This window comes from Eubalaena glacialis, chromosome 7, assembly GCF_028564815.1.
Source record: "Eubalaena glacialis isolate mEubGla1 chromosome 7, mEubGla1.1.hap2.+ XY, whole genome shotgun sequence".
NCBI classification, from domain to species: domain Eukaryota; kingdom Metazoa; phylum Chordata; class Mammalia; order Artiodactyla; family Balaenidae; genus Eubalaena; species Eubalaena glacialis.
In genome coordinates, this window is record NC_083722.1 from 61039122 (window position 1) to 61062213 (window position 23092).

Genomic DNA, 23092 nt, shown 5'->3' on the forward strand with positions numbered 1-23092 from the left:
ACCTCCATACTGTTCTTCATAGTGGTTGTACCAATTTACATTCCCACCAACAGTGTAGGAGGGTTCCCTTTTCTCCACACCCTCTCCAGCATTCCTTGTTTGTAGACTTTTTATTATGGCCATTCTGACCACTGTGAGGTGATACCTCGTTGTAGTTTTGATTTGCATTTCTCTGATAATTAGTGATGTGAGCATCTTTCCATGTGGTTTTTGGCCATGTATATGTCTTCTTTGGAGAAATGTCTATTCAAGTCTCCTGCCAATTTTTTTATTGTAATGTTTGTTTGTTTTTTTAATATTGAGTTGTATGAGCTGTTTGTATATTTTGGAAATTAATCCCTTGTTGGTCACATCGTTTGCGAATATTTTCACCCATTCCGTAGGTGGTTTTTTCGTTTTGTTCATGGTTTCCTTTGCTATGCAAAAGCTTATAAGTTTGATTAGGCCCCATTTGTTTATTTTTGCTTTTACTTCTTTTGCCTTGGGAAAATTATCTGAGAAAGTATTGCTACAATTTATGTCAGAGAATGTTTTGCCTATGCTCTTTTCTAGGAGTTTTATGGTGTCATGTCTTATATTTAAGTCTTTAAGCCACTTTGAGTTTATTTTTGTGCATGGTATGAGGGAGTGTTCTAACTTCACTGATTTACATGCAGCTGTCCAGCTTCCCAACACCACTTGCTGAAGAGAGTGTCTTTTCCCCATTGTATATTCTTGCCTCCTTTGTCATAGATTAATTGACTCTGGGTATATGGGTTTACTTCTGGGCTCTCTATTCTGTTCCAGTGATCTGTATGTCTGTTTTTGTGCCAGTACCACACTGTTTTGATTGCTGTAGCTTTGTAGTATAGCCTGAAGTCTGGGTGGGTTGTGCTTCTGCTTCCAGCATTGTTCTTTTTCCTCAGGATTGCTTTGGCAATTCTGGGTCTTTTCTGGTTCCATATAATTTTTAGGATTATTCTAGTTCTGTGAAAAATGTCATGGGTATTTTGATAGGGATTGCATTAAATCTGTAGATTGCTTTGGGTAGTATGGCCATTTTAACAGTATTAATTCTTCCAATCCAAGAGCATGGGATATCTTTCCATTTCTTTGAATTATCTCCAGTTTCCTTTATTAATGTTTTACAGTTTTCAGCGTATAGGTTTTTCACTTTCTTGGCTAAGTTTATTCCTAGGTATTTTTTTTTTTGGTGCAATTTTAAATGGAATTTTTTAGTTTACTTTCTCTTTTTGGTATTTCATTGTTAGTGTAAAGAAATGCAGCAGATTTCTGTATATTTATCTTGTATCCTGCTACCTTGCTGAATTCATTTATTCTAATAGTTTTTATGTGGCGACTTTAAGCTTCTCTACATAGAGCATCATGTCATCTGCAAATAGTGACGGTTTTACCTCTTCCACTCCAATTTGGATACCTTTTGTTTCTTGTCTGATTGCTGTGGCTAGGACTTCCAATACTATGTTGAGTAGAAGTGAGAGTGGGCATCCTTGTCTTGTTCCTGAATTTAGCAAGAAGTCTTTCAGCTTTTCACCAGTATTATGTTGGCTGTGGGTTTGTCATAAATGGTCTTTATTTTGTTGAGATATGTTCCCCATATACCCACTTTGGTAAGAGTTATTTTATCACGAACGATGCTGAATTTTGCCAAATGCTTTTTCTGCGTCTTTTGAGATGATCGTGTGGCTTTTGTCTTTTGTTGATGTGGTGTATCACGTTGATTGATTTGCATATGTTGAACCATCCTTGTAAGTCTGGAATGAATCCAACTTGATCATGGTGTATAATCCTTTTTATGTGTTGTTGGATTTGATTCACTAATATCTTGTTGAGGATTTTTGCATCTATATTCATCAAAGATACTGGCCTGTAATTTTCGTTTCTTGTGTAGTGTCTTTGGTTTTAGTATCAGGGTGATGGTGACTGCATAGAATGACTTTGGGAGTGTTCTCTTATGTCTTTTGGAAGAGTTTGAGAAGGATCAGCATAAGTTCTTCTTTGTATGTTTGGTAGAGTTCCCCAGTGAAGCCATCCAGTCCTGGCCTTTAGTTTACAGGGAGGTTTTGTTGTTGTTGTTGTTGTTTTAAATTACAGAGTCTATTTCATTTCTAGTGATTGGTCTGTTCAAATTATCTGTCTCTTCTTGACTCAGTGTTGACAGGCTGCATATTTTAAGAAACTTTTCCATTTCTTCTAGGTTGTTGAATTTGTTGACATCTAACTGTTCATAGTATTCTCTTACGATTTTTTATATTTATGTGGTATCAGTTGTTATTTCTCCTCTTTCATTTCTTATTTTGTTTATTTGGGTCCACTCTTTTTCTTCTTGGTGACTGGCTAGAGTTTTATCGATTTTTTAAAAATCTTTTCAAAAAACCAGCTCTTGGTTTTCTTGATCTTTTCTATTTCTTAAAAAAAAATTTTTTTTCCCTTGTGATGAGAACTCTTTTTTTAAAAATTTATTTATATTTATTCTGGCTGTGCTGGGTCTTAGTTGTGGCATGTGGGACCTTAGTTGTGGCATGCGGGCTCCTAGTTGTGGCATGCGGACTCTTAGTTGCGGCATGCATGTGGGATCTAGTTCCCCAGCCAGGGATCGAACCCGGGCCCCCTGCATTGGGAGTGTGGAGTCTTAACCACTGGACCACCAGGGAAGTCCCTGATCTTTTCTATTTCTTAAAAAATCTGTATTGTATTTATTTCCTCTCTGATCTTTGTTATTTCCTTCCTTCTCCTGACTTTGGGTTTTTGTCTCTTCTTTTTAAAATTCTTTTAGGTGGTAGTTTAGTTTGCTTATATGAGATTTTTTTTGTTTCTTGAGGAAGGCCTGTATCACTGTGAACTTCCCTCTTAGAACTGCTTTTGCTGTGTCGCATAGATTTTGTAGGTTGTGTTTTCATTTTCTTTTGTCTCAAGGTATTTTCTGATTTCTTTATCTTATTGTTGACCCACTGTTTTTTTAGTAGCATGTAATTTAATCTCCATGTATTTGTTCATTTATTTTTTCTTTCAGTGGTTGATTTCTAGTTTCTGGTTGTGGTCAGAAAAGATGCTTGAAATAATTTCTATCTTCTTAAATTTGTTGAGGCTTTTATTGGTGACCTAGTATGTAATCTATCCTAGAGAATATTCCATGCACACTTGAAAAGAATGTGTATTCCTTTGGGTGTGTGTGTGTGTGTGTAGTATCCTGTAGATATCAATTAAGTTCTACTGTTCTGTTGTGTTATTTAGGACCTCTGTTTCCTGTCTGGATGGTCTGTCCATTGATGTCAGTGGGGTGTTAAAGTCTCCTACTATTATTGTATTATTGGCCATTTCTCCCCTTATGTCAGTTAGTATTTTATGTATTTAGGTGCTCCTGTGTTGGGTACATTTATGTTAAAGAGTGTAATATCTTCTTGTATTGAACCCTTTATCATTATATAATGTCCTTCTTTGTCTTTCTTTATGGCCTTTGTTTTAAAGTCTATTTTGTGTGAAACCAGTATGCTACCCCCACTTTCTTGTCGTTTCCATTTGTATGAAATATCTTTTTCCATCCCCTCACTTTCACTCTGTGTGTGTCTTTTGCCCTGAAGTGAGTCTCTTGTAGGCAGCGTATTGTAGGTTCTTACATTTTATCCAATCTGCCACTGTATGTCTTTTGATTGGAGCATTTAGCCCATTGACATTTAAAGTAATTATTAATAGGTATGTATTTATTGCCCTTTTAATTCTTGTTTTCCAGTTTTTGTAGTTCTTCTTTGTTCATTTCTTCTTCTTTTGTGGTTTTATGTTCTTCTTTTGTAGTATGCTTGAGTTCCTTTCTTTTTGTTTTTTTGCGAATCTCCTGTATATTTTTGATTTGTGTTTACCCTGGAGTTCAAGTCTGCTGACCCATAACTATATCTACTTGCTTTAAACTAATAGTCATACAAGTTCAAACACATTCTAAAAGATTTACTTTTTAATTTTAATTTAATTTAATTTAATTTTTTTGGCTGTGCTGTGCAGCATGCGGGATCTTAGTTCCTGGACCAGGGATCGAACCTGTGCGTCCTGGAATGGAAGTGTGGAGTCCTAACAACTGGACCGCCAGGGAATTCCCAAGATTTACCTTTTTATACTGCTCTCCCCCACATTTTGTGATTTTGATGTTCTATTTTACATCTTCATGCTTATTCTTTTACTCTTTATTGTATTTATAATTGCTTCTACAAAATTTTTTGATTGTTTTTTAATCTATGTACTAATCTATTTAAGTGATCTTCAATCTTTTTATATATTTGCCTTTCTTATTGTGATTTTCTCTTTTGTATAGCTTTCTTGCTTCTCTATTTAGAGAAGATCCTTTATAATATTTCTTTTAAAGTAGGCTTAGTATTGTGAATTCTTTCAGTTTTTGCTTGTCTGGGAAATTCTGTATCTCTCCTTCTATTCTAAATGATAAGCTTGGTCAGTAGAGTATCCTAGGTTGCAGGTTTTTCCCTTTCAGGACTTTGAATATATCATGCCATTCCCTTCTGGCCTGCAATGTTTCTGCTAGAAATCAACTGATAGCCTTATGGGGGTTCCTTTGTAAATGACTCTTTATTTTTCTCTTGCTGTCTTTAGAATCCTCTCTTTAACTTTTGCCATTTTAATTGTATGTATTGGTGTGGGTCTGTTTGGGTTCATCTTGTTTGGGACCCTCTGTGGTTTCTGGATATCTGTTTCCTTCTTTAGGTTTGGGAAGTTTTCAGCCATAATTTCTTTCTTTCTTTTTTTTAATTGAAGTATAGTTGATTTACAATGTGTCAATCTCTGCTGTACAGCAAGGTAACTCAGTTATACATACATACATACATATTGTATACATACATACATATTATATACATACACACAAATACACACACACACATTCTTTTTTTTTAATATTCTTTTCCATTATGGTTTATCCCAGGAGATTGGATATAGTTCCCTGTGCTATACAGTAGGACCTTGTTGTTTATCCATTCTAAGTGTAATAGTTTGCATCTACCAACCCCCCATTTCCAGTCCATCTCTCTCCCTCTCCCCATCCCCCTTGGCAACCACAAGTCTGATCTCTATGTCTGTGAGTCTGTTTCTGTTTTATAGATAGGTTCATTTGTGCCACATTTTAGATTCCACATATAAGTAATATCATATGGTATTTGTTTTTCTGACTTACTTCACTTAGTATGATAATCTCTAGTTACATCTATGTTGCTGCAAATGGCATTATTTCATTCTTTTTTATGGCTGAGTAGTAGTCCATTGTATATATGTACCATGTCTTCTTTAACCATTCATCTGTTGATGGACATTTAGGTTGTTTCCATGTCTTGGCTATTGTGAATAATGCTGCTATGAATATAGGGGTGCATGTGCCTTTTTGAATTATAGTTTTCTGTGGGTATGCCCAGGAGTGGGATTGCTGGATCATATGGTAATTTGATTTTTAGTTTTCTGAGGAACCTCCATACTGTTTTCCATAGTGGCTGCCCCAACTTACATTCCCACCGACAGTGTAAGATGGTTCCCTTTCTCCACACCCTCTCCACCATTTGTTATTTGTAGACTTTTTAACCATGGCCATTCTGACTGGTGTGAGGTGGTACCTCATTGTAGTTTTGATTTTCATTTCTCTAATAGTTTGTGATGTTGAGCATCTTTTCATGTGCCTGCTAGCCATCTGTATGTCTTCTTCGGAGAAATGTCTGTTAAGGTCTTCTGCCTATTTTTTGATTAGGTTGTTTGTTTTTTTTGTTGTTGAGTGTATGAGCTGTTGTATATTTTGGAGATTAAGCCCTTGATGATTGCATCATTTGCAAATATTTTCTCCCATTCTGTAGGTTGTCTTTTTTTTTTTTTTGCTGTGCCAAAGCTTTTAAGTTTGATTCAGTCCCATTTGTTTATTTTTGTTTTTATTTCTGTCGCCTTGCGAGACTGACCTAAGAAAACATTTATGTCAGAGAATGTTTTGCTTATGCTCTTGTTATGGTGTCATGTCTTATGTTTAAGTCTTTAAGGCATTTTGAGTTTATATTTGTGCATAGTGTGAGGGTGTGTTCTAACTTCATTGATTTACGTTCACCTGTCTAACTTTCCCAGCACCACTTGCTGAAGAGACTTTCTTTTTCGCATTTTATATTCTTGCCTCCTTTGTTAGAGATTAATTGGCCATAGGTGTGTGGATTTATTTCTGGGCTCTCTGTTCTGTTCCATTGATCCATATGTCTGTTTTTATACCAGTACCACACTGTTTTGATTACTGTAGCTTTGTAGTATAGTCTGAAGTCTGGGAGAGTTATGCCTCCTGCTTTTTTTTTTTTTTTTTCTTTCCCCCTCAGAATTGCTTTGGCAATTCTGGGTCTTTTATGGTTGCATACAGATTTTTGGATTATTTGTTCTAGTTCTGTGAAAAATGTCATTGGTCATTTGATAAGGATTGCATTAAATCTGTAGATTGCTTTGGGTAGTATGGCCATTTTAACAATATTTATTCTTCTAGTCCAAGAACATAGGATATCTTCCATTTCTTTGAATCCTCTTTAATTTCCTTTATTTATGTTTTATAGTTCTCAGTGTATAAGTTTTATAGTTCTCAGTGTATAAGTCTTTCACCTCCTTGGTCAAATTTATTCCTAGGTATTTTTTTTTTTTTGGTGTGATTTTAAAAGGTATTGTTTTTTTTTTTACATTCCCTTTCTGATATTTCATTGTTAGTGTAAAGAAATGCAACTGATTTCTGAATGGTAATCTTGTATCCTGCTACTTTGCTGAATTCATTTATTAGACCTAGTAGTTTTTGTGTGGAGTCTTTAGGGTTTTCTATATATAGTATCATGTCATCTGCATATAGTGACAATTTTACCTCTTCCCTTCGAATTTGGATACTTTTTGTTTCATTTTCTTGTCTGATTGCTGTGGCTGGGACTTCCATTACTATGCTGAATAGAAGTGATGAGAGTGGGCATCCTTGTTCCAGATTTTAGCAGGAAGACTATCAGCTTTTCACTGTTGAGTATTATATTGGCTGTGGGTTTGTCATAAATAGCTTTTATTATGTTGAGATATGTTCCTTGTATACCCACTTTGGTAAGAGTTTTTTTTTTTTTTTAATAAATTTATTTATTTATTTATTTTTGGCTGTGTTGGGTCTTTGTTGCTGTGCACGGGCTTTCTCTAGTTGCGGCAAGCGGGGAGTATTCTTCGTTGCAGTGCGTGGGCTTCTCATTGTGGTGGCTTCTCTTGTTGTGGAGCACGGGCTCTAGGCACGCAGGCTTCAGTAGTTGCGGCACGCGGACTCAGTGGTTGTGGCTCACGGGCTGTAGAGCACAGGCTCAGTAGTTGTGGCACATGGGCTTAGCTGCTCCGCGGCATGTGGGATCTTCCCGGACCAGGGATCGAACCTGTGTCCCCTTCATTGGCAGGCAGATTCTCAGCCACTGCACCACCAGGGAAGCCCGTGGTAAGAGTTTTTATCATGATTGGATGTTGAATTTTGTCAAATGCTTTTTCCTCATCTACTGAGATGATCATGTGGTTTTTGATTTTTTTTGTTGTTGTCGTTAATGTGTATTACATTGATTGGTTTGCGTATGTTGAACCATCCTTGTGAACTTGGGATGAATCCCGCTTGGTCGTGGTGTATGATTTTTTTTGTGTGTTGTTGAATTTGGTTTGCTAATATTTTGTTGAGGATTTTTGCATCTATATTCATCACTGATATTGTCCTGTAATTTTCTTTTTTGGTGATACCTTTGTCTGGTTTTGGTATCAGGGTGACGGTGGCTTCATCACAAGTCTTTGGGAGTGTTCCCTTCTCTTAAATCTTTTCGAAGAGTTTGAGAAGAATCGGTATAAATTCTTCTTTGTATGTTTGGTAGAATTTGCCTGTGAAGCCATCTGGTCCTGGAGTTTTCTTTGTAGGGAGGTTTTTTTTTTATTACAGATTCTATTTCAGTCCTAGTGATTGGTCTGTTCAAATTATCTGTTTCTTCTTGATTAAATTTTTATGGGCTGTATGTTTCTAGAAAGTTGTCCATTTCTTCTAGGTTGTCAAATTTGTTGGCATATAATTGTTCATAGTATTCTCTTATGAGTTTTTTGTATTTCTGCAGTATCAGTCGAGATTTCTTCTTTTTCATTTGTTATTTTGTTTATTTGGGTTCTCTCTCTTTTCTTCTTGGTGAGCCTGGCCAGAGGTTTGTTAATTTTGTTTACCCATTCAAAGAACCAGCTCTTGGTTTTATTGATTTTTTAATCTATATTTTATTTATTTCTTCCCTGATCTTTATTATTTCCTTCTTTCTGCTGACTTTACGTTTTGTTTGTTCTTCTTTTTCTAATTCTTTTAGGTGGTAGGTTAGGTTATTTTAGATTTTTCTTGTTTTTTGAGGAAGGCCTGTATCTCTATGAATTTCCCTATAATAATTGCTTTTGCTGCATCCCACAGATTTTGTGTGGTTGTGTTTTTATTGTCATTTGTCTCAAGGTATTTTAATTTCCTTTTTGATTTCCTCGTTGATCCATTGGTTTTTCAGTAGCATGTTGTTTAGTCTCCATGTAATCATTTTTTTCTCATTTCTTTTCCTGTGGTTGATTTCTTTTCTTTCTTTTTTTTGTTTTTTGAGGTTAATTTGTGCCTTTATTTGCCAGTATAATTTAACTACAGTGGCCTGCAAACTGTTCTGATCTAAAAAATACATTTTACATCACAATCCAACAAACACACATATATATATAATATGTATACTTAAAAGTGAAACAAATGTTTTGCCAAAAACGTCTACCCTGAGTGTTAATTTTTTTTTGAGACTTTTTTTAAAAGCAGTTTTGGTTTACAACAAAATTGACAGGAAGGTACAGAAATTCCCCATATACCCACTCCCCTCACATGCATAGCCATTATCAACAGAGTGGTACTTTTTAAAAAAAAAAAAAAACAGGGATGAACTGCATTGACACATCATACCCACCAAAGTCCACAGTTCACCTTAGGGTTCACTTTAATGAAGTGAATAGTGTTGCACATTCTATTTTGGACAAAAGTATAATGACATATATCCATCATTATAATGTCATTCAAAGTATTTTCACTGCTCATAAAACCTTATACGCTTTGTGTATTCATCTCCCCTTTCTCCCAAACTCCTGGCGACCGTTGATGTTTTTATTGTCTCCATAGTTTTGCCTTTTCCAGAATGGCATATAGTTGGAATCTATTGTTCTTTTTTCTTTCTCCTTGAAAAGAGAGGTTCAAAGCCTTTATGTTTATAAGACCGCTCATGACCTGCCCATACATGAACCACGGCTCTAGGTGGCAAATTCCCCCACTAAATACTGTAGCTTTTCTCCCAGTATTGAGCCCTGTCCCACTGGTCCTGCCCAGCAGCCACATGGGGGTGCAGGGGAACACATGTTTGGTATTTGTTCATAGGAAGGCCACAAGTTTTGTGCCCCTTGTCACAATGAAACCTGTGGTCAGTTTCTAGTTTCATGCCATTATGGTCAGAGAAGAGTCTTGAAATAATTTCTTTCTTTTTTTTTTTTTAAGGGTGAGAGGCTTGTCTTTTTTTTTTTTTTAAATATACATTTATTTATTTATTTATTTATTTATTTGGTTGTGTCTGGTCTTGGTTGCGGCAGGCGGAGTCCTTAGTTGTGGCTCACCAGCTTCTTAGTTGCGGCACATGGGCTCCTTAGTTGTAGCATGCAAACTCTTAGTTGCACCATGCATGTGGGATCTAGTTCCTGGACCAGGGATTGAACCCAGGCCTCCTGCATTGGGAGCGTGGAGTCTTAACCACTGTGCCACCAGGGAGGTCCCTTGAAATAATTTCTATACTCTTAAATCTGTTGAGGTTAGTTTTGTGCCTTAGTATGTGGTCAGTCCGTATGCACTTGAAAAGAATGTGTTCTGTTTTTTGTTTGTTTGTTTGTTTGTTTTTGGATGTAATGTCCTAAAAATATCAATTAAGTCTATCTGTCTCTTGTATCATTTAGGACTTCTGTTGCCTTACTGATTTTCTGTCTAGAAGATCTGTTCATTGATGTGAGTGGGGTGTTAAAGTCTCCTACTGTTATTGAATTCCTGTCAATTTCTCCTTTTATGTCTGTTAGTATTTGTTTTATGTATTTGTGTGCTCCTATATTAGGTGCATATATGTTGACGAGTGTAAAATCGTCTTCTTGTGTTGATCCTTTTATCATCATGGAGTGTCCTTCCTTATCTTTCTTTATAGCCTTTGCTTTAAAGTCTATTTTGTCTGATATGAATATTGTAACTCCCACTTGCTTGTTATTTCCGTTTGCATGAAATATCTTTTTCCATCCCCTCACTTTCTTTTAAATTTATTTATTTATTTTATTTATGGCTGCATTGGGTCTTTGTTGCTGTGCATGGTTTTCTCTAGTTTTGGTGAGCGGGGGCTACTCTTCGTTGCGGTGCACGGGCTTCTCATTGTGTTGGCTTCTCTTGTTGCGGAGCACAGGCTCTAGGTGCGCAGGCTTCAGTAGCTGTGGCGGGCTCTAGAGCGCAGGCTCAGTAGTTGTGGCGCATGGGCTTAGTTGCTCCGTGGCATGTGGGATCTTCCCGGACCAGGGCTTGAACCCACGTCTCCTGCATTGGCAGGCAGATTCTTAACCACTGTGCCACCAGGGAAGCCCAATCCCCTCACTTTCAATGTATGTGTGTCCTTTGCCCTAAGGTGGGTCTCTTGTAGGCAGCATATTGTAGGCTTTTTCTTTTTTTTTGATCCATTCTGCCACTCTGTGTCTTTTGATTGAAACATTAAGTCCATTGACATTTAAGGTAATTGTTGATACATACATATTTATTGCCATATTAAACCTTGCTTTCCAGTTGATTCTTTGTTTCTTCTTTGTTCCTTTCTCTTTGTTTTTCTTTTTGTGGTTTGATGATTTCCTTTTATTTCATGCTTGTGTTCTCTTCTTTTTGGTTTTTGTGAATCTACTGTATGTTTTTGATTTGCGGTTGCCCTGTTTTTCAAGTATGTTAACCCCTTCCTATGTCTGCTTGCTTTAGACTGATAGTCATATAGGCGCAAATACATTAAAAAAAAAAAAAGGATTCTGCATATTCTTACTCTCCTTCACCACCTTTTATGATTTTGATGTCCGTTTTTACATCTTCATGTTTATCCTTTTGCTGTTCCTTGTATTTATCATTGCTTTCACAGTTTTTTTTTGGTTTTGTTTTCTCTTTTTGATCTGTATACTGGCTAATTTAAGTGATTTACTTTCCAATTATGATTTCCTCCTTCTTATATCTACTTGTTTCTTTTTTATTTAGAGAAGGGCTTTCAATATTTCTTTTAGGATAGGTTTATTATTGCTGTATTCTTTTAGTTTTTGCTTGTCTGAAAAATTCTTTATTTCTTCTTCTATTCTAAATGATTATCTGGCTGAGTAGAGTATTCTAGGTTGCAGATTTTTCCCTTTCAAGACTTTGAATATATTTTGCCCCTCCCTTCTGTCCTGCAGTGTTTCTGTAGAGAAATCAGCTGGTAGCATTATGGGGGTTCCCTTGTAATTAACTCTTTGTTTTTCTCTTGCTGCCTTTAGAATCTTCTTTTTGTCTTTAACTTTGCCATTTTTATTATAATATGTCTTGATATACGTCTGTTTGGGTTCATCTTGTTTGGGACCCTCCATGCTTCCTATATCTGGATATCTGTTTCCTCCTTTAGGTTTGGAAAGTTTTCAGCCATAATTTTTTCAAATAGATTTTCAATCCCCTTTTCTCTTTCTTTTCCTCTGGAATCTGTATTATGCATAGATTGGCATGCTTTGTATTATTCCATAGGTCTCATATTGCTTTCATTTCTTTTCATTTGCTGTCTGCTGTTTTGATTGGGTAATTTCCATTATTCTATCTTCCAGATCACTTATTCTTTCCTCTGCATTATTTATTCTGCCATTCAGTGCCTTGAGCTCAGCTTTCATCTTGGCAAATGAGTTTTCTAATTTTTCTTGGCTCCTCCTTATAGTTTCTAGTTCTTTTTTACAGTAATCTGCATTTCTGTCAGTAGCCTTTCTTGATTCCTTCAGTATTTTCATTAGCTCCTTTTTGAACTCAGTGTCTATTAAACTGAAGAGGTCTGTTTCATTGTTGGTTCCTTCAGGGGAATTCTCTGGGTCTTTTAACTGGGAATGGTTCCTCTCCTTCTTCATTTTGCTTATATTTCTCTTACTTTGTGAGTTTAGGAGAAACAATTATCTACTGTGGTCATGGAGGGCTGTTTATATGCAGGAGCATCCCTGCATAGCTTGTGTAGGTTCAATATTTTTTTGCTGTGAGGGCTGTTTTTGGTTTTGATGCTTGCTGTCTCTTTCCTCCACGGGTGCTGGTTGTTATCCCCTTGATAGGGGGTGTGCAGGTACGTGTTCCATTCATGCTTCCAGGAAGGCAGGGACAGTGGTTGGCTGTTGGTCACGGGACCCTTGGTGGCAGCGGTGGCGGGCTGTGTTCGCTCCTGGGGAGGGGAGGGCAGTGGTTGGCACTGGGTTGCGGTACCCTCGGTGGTGGTCATGGTTGCTCCCAGGGAGTTGGGGGCAGGAGTTGGTGCCTGGTCACGGGACCCTCTGTGGCAGCGGCGGTCTGCGCCTGCCTCTGGGGTCTGAGATGGCAGTGCGGTGGCTCACACCAGCCCCTGGAGCTCGTGTAGGTGGTGCCCTGCTGCCTGAGGGAGCTCATGGACAAAGAACCTCCTGTGGTGGCCTGCCCTTTGCTTGCCCCCCAACAGTTGCGCCCATACTCCGTTGGTTGTGTCTCACCACACCCTAGCCCCCTCAGGCTGTCTCCATGCAGCCAGCCCCAGTCCTCTCCTCCAGATTTGACCTCCGAAGCCCGAGCCTCTGCACCCAGCCTCTCCTGCCCCAGCAGATGAGCGTCTCAGGCCAGGGAGTGCTGGGCGGCACTGACCGTCTGTGCAGGTCTCTCTCCACTTTGCCCTCTGCAAACCAATTGCTGCGTTCTTCTCCAAGGCTCTGAAGCTCCCCCTCTGTCCCAGCTGACATCCCCAGTGAGGGGACTTCCCAGTGTGTGGAAACCTTTCTTCTTTCACAGCTCCCTCCCAGGGGTGCAGGTTGCGTCTCGATTTTTTCTCTCTCTCTTTTTTTTTTCCTTTTGCCCTACCCAGGTACATGGGGAGTTTCTTGCCTTTTTGGAAGTCTGAGGTCTTCTGCCAGCATTCAGTAGATGTTCTGTGAGAACTGTTCCACATGTAGATGTATTTGTGGGAGAAGGTGAGCTCCACGTCCTACTCCTCCACCATCTTGATCCAATCTCCCATAATTTCTTTAAATACATTTTCCATCCCCCTCTCTTTCTTTTCTCCTTCCGGAACCCCTGTTATGTGTAGGTTGGCATGCTTTATATTATCCCATAGATCTTGTATGTTGCTTTCAGTTTTTTTCATTTGTCTTTCTGTCTGCTCTTCTATTGGGTGATTTCCATTATTCTGTTTTCCAGATCACTTATTTATTCTTCTTTGTCTTTTAGTCTGCTCTCCATTGTTTCTAGACTGGTTTTTCTCAGCAGTTGAATTGTCTACTTTTGAGTGGTTCATCTTTATAGTTTCTAGTTCCTTGTTACAGTGACCTTGCTATGTATTTCTATTGCTAATCCTTCTTGATTCGTCTTTTTTATTATCTCCTTTTTGAACTTGGGGTCTAGTAGACATTATTTGTTCTTTCAGGAGATTTCTGTCACTGTTTAATTGGTAGTAGTTCCTTTGCTTTTTCATTTTACTTAACTTTCTTTGTCTCTATGAATTTAGGAGAAACATCTACTGTGGTTTTGAAGGGCTGTTTTTATGTGGGAGCATCTGTGTGTAGACAGTTTGTGTCCAGTGTTCTTGGTGTGAGGGCTGGTTTTGGTATGGATGCCAGCCACATCTTTCCTCAGAGTGTGCTGGGTGGTGTACCCTTGATAGGGTACAAACACAGATAGGGGCTGTGTTTGGTGTTGTAGTGTCTTGAGCTTGTGCTGGATGTGAGGCGGGGCTTTCTGTTTGCTCCATCATTGTCACTACCCTGTCGAGGGCAGGGTCTGCTCCTCGGATGTTGGAGTAGAAGCTCTGAGGGTCAGGTTTGATCAGGCTCCATTGTCCTTGAGGGCATGTCCTGCGCCAAAGGAGCTTATTGCTGAAGCAGGTGAGGCCTGTGTGGTCACAGCAAACCTGTGTACCACCTGTGTAGGCATCGGCAGTTCCACTCTGAAGCAGCCCAAGGTTGCATCCCTTTCTCTGTTGTGTTTATCCCAGATCTAGTGCAAGGCCTTGTGTGGAATAGGCTGGGGCTCGGGGCCAGGGCATTGTGGCTGCAGGAATTGAGGCGGCTGTGCTGCCACCTGAGATCTGGGCTGCCTCTGTGGTAGTCTTCTCACAGGACCTGTCTGCCCCAGATCTAGGGCGAAGCTAGAGGTGGAGGCCTTGGGTGGAGTCAGAGTGCTCTTGCTGGAAAATGAAATGCTGCGCACTGCTGCCCAGGGCCTGTCTGCCTGGGATTCAGCACTTAGCTGCGGCACACTCTTGTAGTGCTCCCCAGGGTGCACACATACAGTGTCTGCCGCAGCTAGACCCGCTGCCCTATGTGAGTGTTGACAGCGGTATCTGCCGCTCTGCCTGGATCACACCCTAGGTGTGTGTCTGCATAGCTGGACCGAATCTCTGCCCAGATCTCACGCCAGTCTGTGGCGTGGAGTGAGCAGGGCCGAGGTGTTCGCCCCTTCAGGTTGGGAAGTGCAGCAAGGCAGCAGCCACCAGTGCAAGGCTCTCTCCACCCTGATTGTTAGCAAGCCAGAACGTGCACACTCCTCACAAGTAGAGACTAGGCTACTCCAGCCCTTCTGTCTGCCTCAGTGGATTCCCAGCAGGCAAGGGGGCTTGTCTCCTTTTGCAAGACCCCAGGCCTGGGATGCCCAGATTGTGAGTCAACTTTCTCCCTCCCCAGGGCAAGGGTCCACCGGTGTGGACTTTCTCTTCCTTTCAGATCCTTCCCAGGGGTGCAGATCCCTACCTGATGCCCTCCCCCCACCCTGTGCCCCCTGCCTTTTTTTTTGTCCTACCCAGTTACATGGAGATTTTTCTTGCAGCTTTGGTTGTTTAGGAGTTCTGCCAGTTTCTAGTTCATTTTCTGTGAGAATTTTTCCTCATGTAGACATATTTTTGATGTGTTATGGGGGGAGGTGAGCTCCACATCCTCCTACTCCGCCATCTTGATCCCCTTCTTCCTACATTGGTTGATTTTTCAGTGTTAAACCAACCATCCACCCTTCAGATAAGTCCCTCTTGAGTTGTCACGTACTGTATTTTTAACATGTTGTTGGATCCTATTTGCTAAAATTTTGTTAAAATTTTTTACCTCTGTGTTTGTGAGGGATATTGTTCTGTGGTTTACTTTTCTTGTGATATTTTTGTCTGGTTTAGGTATCAAGGTACTACTGGCCTTATAGAATGAGTTGAAATGTGTTTTCTCCTCTTCAGTTTTTTTGGAAAAGTTTATGTAGAATTTGTATTGTTTTTCTTAAATGTTTGGTAGAATTCACCATTGAGGCCAGCTGGGCCTGCATGTTTCTTTTGTGGAAGGGTTTTAACTGCAAATTCTATTTCTCTAATATATATAGAACTGTTCAGGTTTTCTATTCCTTCTTGAGTAAGCTTTGGTGTAGTTTTTACCTTTCAAAGATTTTGTCCATTTCACCTAAGTTCTAGAACTTTTGGCATAAAGTTGTGGGTAATACCCTCTTACTATCATTTTAATATCTGTAAAATCTGTAGTGATATCTCCTTTCTTTATTCTTGATTTGGGTAATTTTGTTTGTTTGGTTTTTTGTTTTTGTTTTTACTATATGAAAGTAGTTGCCACGTCTAATAAAAATCACAATGATTGTATAGTGCCTCTTGCAATATATATATTCTTTGAATTTTTTACTGACATTAATACCAATTTTTAAAGAGTAAAGATGAGTAAATTTCTCTGATATTGGTAATTTTTGTCTTTTTTTCCTGGTCAGTCTAGCTAGGGGTTTATTAATTTTATTGATATTCTCAAAGAACCAGCTTTGGATGTCATTGATTTTTTTCATTGTTTTTATGTTTTCTACTTCATTGATTTCTTCTCTGGTCTTTATTATTTCCTTTATTTTGGGTTTCATTTGCTCTTCTTTTTTCTAGTTTCTTAATGTGGAAGCTCCTTCTTGTAACATATATATATTTTTTTAAATTAATTAATTATTTTTGGCTGCATTGGGTCTTCATTGCTGTGCACAGGCCTTTCTCTAGTTGCGGCAAGTGGGGGCTACTCTTCATTGCAGTGCGTGGGCTTCTCATTGCGGTGGCTTCTCTTGTGGAGCATGGGCTCTAGGTGCACAGGCTTCAGTAGTTGTGGTGTGTGGGCTCAGTAGTTGTGGCTTGCAGGCTCTAGAGCACAGGCTCAGTAGTTGTGCATGGACTTAGTTGCTCCACAGCATGTGGAATCTTCCCGGACCAGGGCTCAAACCCGTGTCCCCTGCATTGGCAGGTGGATTCTTAACCACTGTGCCACCAGGGAAGCCCTGCCTTCTTTTAGGTTGAGTATTTTTTATGATTACATTTTATATCTTTTTTTTTTTTTTTGGCCTAGTAGCTATAACTCATTATTTTGTAATCTTAGTGGTTATTTTTGAGTTTATATTGTAGATTTTAAAGTTATTATAGTCTACCCTAAAATTATATTACATCTTTCTTCCATTTTCCTTTGCTCAGCCTTCATGCTGTTATTGCCATCCACTTTAAAATTCCAAATATGGTATGAAATCCACACTAGATTGTTAGTATTTTTGTTTTAACAGTCAATTATTTTTAAAGAGATTTAAATAATTTAAAAATTGGCTCTCTATACTCAAGTGGTTACTATTTCCAGTATCCTTCATTTCTTTGTATAGACACAAATTTTCATCTTATGTCATTTTTTTTTCTGCTTGAAGAATGTTCTTTAAGATTTCTTGCACTGCATATCTGATGAATTTTTTCAGCACTTGTGCCTGAAAAAAATGTTTATTTTCCCTTCAGTTTTGAAAAATATTTTTGCTGAATATAGAATTCTGTGTTGACAGTTTTTTGTGTTCAGTATTTTAAAGATGCTACTCCTCTGTTTCCTTGCTTTTTTGTTATCAGTGAGAAATCTTCTATCACCCTTATTTTATTCCTCTGTATTAGGCATATCTTTTTTTCTCTGGGTGCTTTTAATGTTTTTTTCTGTCACTGGTTTTGACCAATTTGGTTACGCTATTCCTTGGTGGATTTTCCTTCATGTTTCTTGTGCTTGGAATTTTTTGAGTTTCTTGGATTTGTAGGTTTATAATTTTCATAAAACTTTTGACCATTATTTCTTCAGATTTTTTTCCCCCCGCCCCACTCTATCTCCCCTTCTTTAGGGACTCCACTTACACGTTCATTAGGTTGTTTGAAGCTGTCCCACAGTTCTTTCATGCTCTGTTCTTTTTCTCTTGTTTTCTTTCCATATTTCATTTTGGATACTTTCTCCTGCTGTGTCTTTAAGTTCACTAATCTTTTCTTCCACAATGTCTAAGCTGCTGTTAATCCCATCCAGTACATTTTCATCTCAGCCATTGTGGTTTTCATGTTTAAAAGTTTAATTTGTATCTTTTTATATCTTTCATGTCTCTATATAATGTGTTTAATAAACACAACATGTTTAATAAACATGAGATGTTTAATGTAACATCTTCACTCCAGCTTCATAGAACTGTATTCTACAGAACATAGTTATGATAACTTTTAATGCCTTTGTCTGCTATTTCTAGTATCTGTGTCAGTTCTGGGTCAGCTTTGATAGATTGAATTTCCTCCTCATTATGGATATATTTTCCCTCTTCTTTGAATGGATGGTAATTTTTTGTTCAGTGCCAGACATTGTGAATGTTACTTTGGGTGCAGAATATTTTTGTATTCCTGTAAATATACTTGAGTTTTGTTCTGAGATGCAGTTGAGTTACTTGGACATAGTTCCTTTGAGATCTTTTTTTTTTTTTTTTTTTAATAGGTTGGACCAAAGCAGTGGTTAGTCTAGGGATAATTGTACTCCACTCCTGAAGCAAGACGCTTCTCAGTACTCTACCCAGTGCCCCACAAATTATGACATTTTTCACTGTTGTCTGGTGGGGATGGGTACTATTCATGGCCCTGGGTGAGCTCTGGCTGTTGTCCCCTCTAATGCTGCTTGTTGAGTCTTTCCCTGGCTTTGGGTAATTTCCTCACATGTGCACTCTGACTAGTACTCTACTGAATTCCTGAGGGGAACGCTCTGCAGATCTCTGACATTTTCTCCATTCTTGTACTCTTCTCTGATACCTCTGATTGCCTTGCTCAGACTTTTGGCTCCATATCCTCAGCTCAGGGAGTCCACCAGGCTCCGGCTGAGTTCCCTTTCCCTGTACCATAGCAGAGCGGAAATAACAGGTAAGAGTGACATCTGGTTTGAGGCCAGGTTTTGGAGACTTAGGGGTATGCATGGAAGCATCAGGATTCAATCTTGTAAGATACTGCAGAAGCCATATTTCAGGAAAATGCAGATGACCTGAGCCAGTCCTTGCTGAATATGTTAAGGAATAAGTGGCGAGTAAGGGATGTTTAATTTTCTGCTTCTGGCCTTGCTGCCAACCCACAAATCATTGAGGACATCACCCTTCATGGCTCAGTGTCCTCATCAGTAAATGATGGTTCTTGATACTGATCAATTACTGACCCTATCAGTGGCCAGAGATGGTTTCTCCAGAAGGGCCCTGGGGTAACCAAGTGACAGCATGGCACAAGACTCAAGCCCCCTTGCTGCCAGCTGATTTTTCTACAGAGGAGAAGGAACAGGGAGCGAGACCTCTACTCTCAGATGACCGCCAAAATCTGAGTGAAGAAGAGTTTCAACTGATACGTAGTCAGTCTAGGGCTTTGCTTCCCAAAGTGGTGTCCCCAGAGTAGCAGCACTAGTATCGCTCGGGAGCTTCTTAGAAATGCAGACTACCAAGCAATTTGCCTAGATCTACCATCAGATTCTGCACTATGAGAAGAACCTCAGTTGTTTCATGTGCTCATCAGAGTTTGAAGCACACTGGTAGCTGTAGTCAACAATTATATATTATACACTTAAAAATTTGTTAAGAGAGTAGATCTCATGTTAAGTATCCTTTCCACAATAAAATAAAATTTTGAAGAGCATTGTTGTAAATGTAAATGGTTATACATGCCCTCTAGTGGCTGCCTAGCAACTTGCGGGGAGTTTTAAAATGTTTTCTCATTTTAGGACCTTTGCACAGAACTGCCGCAACATTGAACATTTAAACCTCAATGGGTGCACAAAAATCACTGACAGGTAAGTAGTGGAAATTACTTTGGTGACTGGTTGGCTGTGGGGAGAGTGAGGGGAGAGAAAGGTGGTTGAAAATACCTTTAGTGCGTCTGATTTTTTTTAGCACGTGTTACAGCCTTAGCAGATTCTGTTCCAAGCTGAAACATCTGGATCTGACTTCCTGTGTGTCCATTACAAACAACTCCTTAAAGGGGATCAGGTGAGTACCTGTTGTTAGTGGTCATGAGAAATACCCAAAGCTCTGAGCATTTTGGTGTGTCTGAAACCTTTCTCACGGTCCCATTGGAACAGGAAGTGGGCGACTCGGGTCACAGAGGTCTCTCTCCCCTGAACTGCTTGTGGGCTACTAAGCTCAGAGTTGGTCCTAAACTCTCTGTGGGATGGACGGCACACGTGTGGTTTTGTTTCCTGTTCTCCAGTGAGGGCTGTCGGCACCTGGAGTACCTGAACCTGTCGTGGTGTGATCAGATCACGAAGGATGGCATCGAGGCCCTGGTGCGGGGTTGTCGCGGCCTGAGAGCCCTGCTGCTGAGGGGCTGCACGCAGGTACCGGGAGTCCTCACGGCCTGGCTTGTCTAACGTGTATCTAACATTAGGTGTGCGCATGTGATTATGGAACCTGTGCCCCACTGTCCCCTCACCTGGTTCCATCTCTCTTTTGTTTTCTCCATTCACTCAGCTCGAAGACGAAGCTCTGAAACACATTCAGAATTACTGCCATGAGCTTGTGAGCCTCAACCTGCAGTCCTGCTCAGTAAGTAACGTGCCTTTTCCGTGAGCTCCCTCCTTTTCCTGTTCCCTCCTTCAGGAACCTGCTGGGGCCTTGCTGGGAAGCAGCCCAGGCAGGTGGGAGGATTGCCACACCCTTATTTCACATCCTGTGTCCTTATGTGATCTCCCGGTTTCCCACAAGATGGAAGAACAGCAATCTAAACAAAAAGGCCAATACAAAGCCATGGGCATTTCCCCTAAAAATAGCATAGATCAGGGTCTTGGTTTATTTTAAGACATCAGGAATGCTGTGAACTAGTCACTAACCTAAACAGTTCCTGGTAAGGTCTCAGTGTCTTGTCTTTACTTATAAACTGGGGGTGATGACACCTCTCACGGTGTCTCAGTGGATAAAATGAAATAACAGATATGAAAGTGCTTTGAAATATAAAGGACATATTCAAGAGCAAGGTGTGATTTTCATCAGTGCATTATTAGCCTGTGAAGGATGATTTTTCTTCACTGCCATTATAAATATTGATAATTGAAGAGGTTGCTTGCTATGGCCAACTGGGTTTCTCAAGGAGAATGTCAATTTTGAGAAAAGTAAGAGAAATCCCTTGTATTTGGCATTTAGTAAATGAATCATAAACCTAAGTTCCCTGATGGTGGGAGATAAAGCAGAAACTATCTTCTGGGCAAATATTGACCTTATGGGGCTGCACTGTTCAAAAATAGGACCTTGAATTGCATGTAGGGTAGCACTGGCAGGTGGCTTGAAGTATGATATAAATGTATCTGTTTATTTCTGCATAAATTAGCATATTTAAATAAAGATACTAATTTGAATCTTCATGGCTAAATTCATAGAATTCTAAGCCATTTATTAATAATTTAGTGATTTACTTAATTTTGCTATTTTCTAAAACATCTCAGGCAATATAAAAATACACGTATATGATTTATATAGTAGATATCTAAAGCATTAATATGTAGAAATTCAACCAAAAATTAATGTCACTTAACCAAGTCTCATGAGCTCTTTATTAAATCTGATTTTTAACACAAGTTTATGAATATTTCCTGAAAAAAAAAATCGAACGATTCTGGGTAGGAAAATGGAATTTAAAAGTTTTACTCTCCATTAGTAATGCTTGAATATTTTAAAGCTGTTCAGAAATAACATAAATATCTGTCTTCCCTGTACTTCACCTTATTTTGATTAAGTTATCAGGATAAAATGCTGGTAACTGGCAACCTAAACTAGTTGACTAACAGGAGACTCCATTTGTCTGCGGCTCCCATTTCACTGTTGCCCGTGCCTTCTGATTTTCCTTTCTGCTTTGGTTCTCCCCAGCGCATTACGGATGAAGGCGTGGTGCAGATTTGCAGGGGCTGCCACTGGCTGCAGGCCCTCTGCCTGTCTGGTTGCGGCAACCTCACGGATGCCTCCCTCACAGCCCTAGCCTTGAACTGCCCAAGACTTCAGTGAGTGCGCCACGCTTCCAGCTTTGCAACTCAGAGCTTGGGGCTGACTGGGAGGGCTTCCTGCAGGAGGAGAAAGGCCTGGCAGTGGGTTGAATAGGTGGTGGCGGAGGCAGTGGTTGTGTTGTTGGCTTTTGTCAGATGTATTGGGGTGGGACACTGTAATCTGGTTCATTTAAGGATGTGTGGAGAGTCCCACACTGTCCACCACCAGGGAATCTGAGCCTTAGTTTCCTAATGGACTTCACTCATGTGCCCACCTGATTTGCCTCGCCCTGATATTACTTTTTTTTTAAACATCTTTATTGGAGTATAATTGCTTTACAATGGTGTGTTTGTTTCTGCTTTATAACAAAGTGAATCTGCTATACATATACATATATCCCCATATCTCCTCCCTCTTGCGTCTCCCTCCCACCCTCCCTATCCCACCTCTAGGTGGTCACAAAGCACCGAGCTAATCTCCCTGTACTATGTGGCTGCTTCTCACTAGCTATCTCTTTTACATTTGGTAGTGTATATATGTCCATGCCACTCTCTCACTTCGTCCCAGCTTACCCTTCGCCCTCCCTGTGTCCTCAAGTCCATCCTCTACATCTGCGTCTTTATTCCTGTCCTGCCCCTATGTTCTTCAGAACCATTTTTTTTTTTTTTTTTTTAGATTCCATATATATGTGTTAGCATACGATATTTGTTTTTCTCTTTTTGACTTACTTCACTCTGTATGACAGTCTCTAAGTCCATCCACCTCACTACAAATAACTGTTTTGTTTCTTTTTATGGCTGAGTAATAGTCCATTGTATATATGTGCCACATCTTCTTTATCCATTCATCTGTCCATGGACACTTAGGTTGCTTCCATGTCCTGGCTATTGTAAATAGAGCTGCAATGAACATTGTGGTACATGACTCTTTGAATTACGGTTTTCTCAGGGTATATGCTCAGTAGTGGGATTGCTGGGTCGTATGGTAGTTCTATTTTTAGTGGGTTTTTTTTTTGTTTGTTTGTTTTAATTTTTGGCTGCGTTGGGTCTTTGTTGCTGTGCGTGGGCTTTCTCTAGCTGTGGTGAGTGGGGGCTACTCTTCGTTGCAGTGCGCGGGCTTCTCATTGCTGTGGCTTCTCATGTTGCAGAGCATGGGCTCTAGGTGCACAGGCTTCAGTAGTTGTGGCTTGCAGGTTCTAGAGCACAGGCTCAGTAGTTGTGGTGCATGTACTTAGTTGCTCCGCAGCATGTGGGATCCTCCCGGACCAGGGCTCAAACCCGTGTCCCCTGCATTGGCAGGCTGATTCTTAACCACTGCGCCACCAGGGAAGCCCTATTTTTAGTTTTTTAAGGAACCTCCATACTGTTCTCCATAGTGGCTGTATCAATTTACATTCCCACCAAGAGTGCAAGAGGGTTCCCTTTTCTCCACACCCTCTCCAGCATTTATTGTTTGTAGATTTTTGATGATGGCCGTTCTGACTGTTGTGAGGTGATACCTCATTGTAGTTCTGACTTGCAGTTCTCTAATGAT

The 23092-nt window shown here is 39.6% G+C and overlaps 1 protein-coding gene and 1 pseudogene across 4 annotated transcripts in view; one reads left to right on the forward strand and one right to left on the reverse strand.

The window, feature by feature from the left end:
* Positions 1-23092, forward strand: part of FBXL2 (F-box and leucine rich repeat protein 2) — a 93034-nt gene that overhangs the window by 52032 nt on the left and 17910 nt on the right. For 3 of the 4 annotated variants that reach the window (XR_009701580.1, XM_061196471.1, XM_061196472.1), the window contains exons 6-10: positions 19312-19380; positions 19481-19576; positions 19797-19923; positions 20057-20131; positions 21446-21576. Coding sequence is in view for 2 of the 4 variants with exons in the window: in XM_061196471.1 (XP_061052454.1) it covers positions 19312-19380; positions 19481-19576; positions 19797-19923; positions 20057-20131; positions 21446-21576 (498 nt within the window). In the remaining 2 variants the exon portion in view is untranslated. The remainder of the gene's footprint in view (positions 1-19311; positions 19381-19480; positions 19577-19796; positions 19924-20056; positions 20132-21445; positions 21577-23092) is intronic. The other variant, XR_009701581.1, reaches the window with a different exon arrangement.
* LOC133095831 (small nucleolar RNA SNORA11) lies at positions 9405-9509 on the reverse strand (annotated as a pseudogene).